The sequence below is a fragment of the Engystomops pustulosus genome, unplaced genomic scaffold (assembly GCF_040894005.1).
Source record: "Engystomops pustulosus unplaced genomic scaffold, aEngPut4.maternal MAT_SCAFFOLD_434, whole genome shotgun sequence".
Classification (NCBI taxonomy): Eukaryota; Metazoa; Chordata; class Amphibia; order Anura; family Leptodactylidae; genus Engystomops; species Engystomops pustulosus.
Window position 1 is genome coordinate 50,001 of NW_027285313.1, and position 1,433 is coordinate 51,433.

At 61.3% G+C, this 1,433-nt stretch overlaps 1 protein-coding gene across 1 annotated transcript in view; it reads left to right on the forward strand.

The window, feature by feature from the left end:
- The window catches only part of LOC140111357 (harmonin-like), a gene marked incomplete at its 5' end in the record, with an annotated part of 48,783 nt that extends 47,818 nt beyond the window's left edge, over positions 1–965 (forward strand). The window contains 2 exons of the mRNA XM_072132367.1: positions 89–145; positions 799–965. Coding sequence (XP_071988468.1) covers positions 89–145; positions 799–942 — 201 coding nt within the window. The remainder of the gene's footprint in view (positions 1–88; positions 146–798) is intronic.
- Between the last annotated feature and the right edge of the window lie 468 nt (positions 966–1,433).

Here is a 1,433-nt window from a genome sequence, read left to right on the forward strand (position 1 = left end):
CCACAAGTGAGAATTGGGGGGGTCATACAGGTAGTGGACCCTTCAGCTATAAGAAGAGGGGGGTCATTGTTTCTTTGACTTTCTGCAGGTTGTCAGGAACACCTCTAATGTCAGTAAGATCTCGTCCTCCTCCGGCAATCCCCTGGTATGTGTGGGGTGCAGTGTGGGCTACCGGCCATAGTGTGGGGTGCAGTGTGGGCTGGCGGCCATAGTGTGGGGTGCAGTGTGGGCTGGCGGCCATAGTGTGGGGTGCAGTGTGGGCTGGCGGCCATAGTGTGGGGTGCAGTGTGGGCTGGCGGCCATAGTGTGGGGTGCAGTGTGGGCTGGCGGCCATAGTGTGGGGTGCAGTGTGGGCTGGCGGCCATAGTGTGGGGTGCAGTGTGGGCTGGCGGCCATAGTGTGGGGTGCAGTGTGGGCTGGCGGCCATAGTGTGGGGTGCAGTGTGGGCTGGCGGCCATAGTGTGGGGTGCAGTGTGGGCTGGCGGCCATAGTGTGGGGTGCAGTGTGGGCTGGTGGCCATAGTGTGGGGTGCAGGGTGGGTTGGCGGTTGCAGTGTGGGGTGCAGGGTGGGTTGGCGGTTGCAGTGTGGGCTGGCGGCCATAGTGTGGGGTGCAGCATGGGTTGGCGGTTGCAGTGTGGGGTGCAGTGTGGGCTGGTGGCCATAGTGTGGGGTGCAGCGTGGGTTGGCGGTTGCAGTGTGGGGTGCAGTGTGGGTTGGCGGCCATAGTGTGGGGTGCAGTGGTTTGCAGCGTTTTGGGGCATTTTACAGTTTTCTTTTGTTTTGTGCATAAACGGTAGCAGTTGGCACCAAGTCCTCCCTCCCAGCGCCGGCCGGCTGTGCCCATCCCTTCTAAACCCGTCATGTTACCACAAGATGCCAACTTCATTCTCAGACCAGCAGTGAAGTCGGTGGATCCTCTGGTGAGTTGCTCTGGCGTCTAATGAGGGGCGGCCAGAGATAGAGAGACAGGTGAGGGGGCAGCCGGGGGTGCCGAGACAGGCGAGGGGGCAGCCGGGGGTGCCGAGACAGGCGAGGGGGCAGCCGGGGGTGCCGAGACAGGCGAGGGGGCAGCCGGGGGTGCCGAGACAGGCGAGTTGGCAGCCCGAGATATGAGAGCAGGGTGTCCGGGAATGGAGAGCCACGTGAGGGGCAGGGGGCAGCTGTGAGTGGCAAGCCAGACGAGAGGGCAACTAGGAGGAGGCAAGCCAATACCCCCTTCAGTTATCATGACATCTGCACTTGGGGTACACAATGGGGCACATTTACTTTCCCGGGCCTGTTGCGATTCCCGGTCTGGACGGTCCGATGAAGATGAAGTAACTCGGCGAGGAATCACTAAGATCCTGCATGTGTCGCTTCCCCGCTCAGGTCCCTGGAGTTCACCTTCTTCTTCCTGGTGCATGTAAGTGCATTGTCCGTGTATAATGCGCTG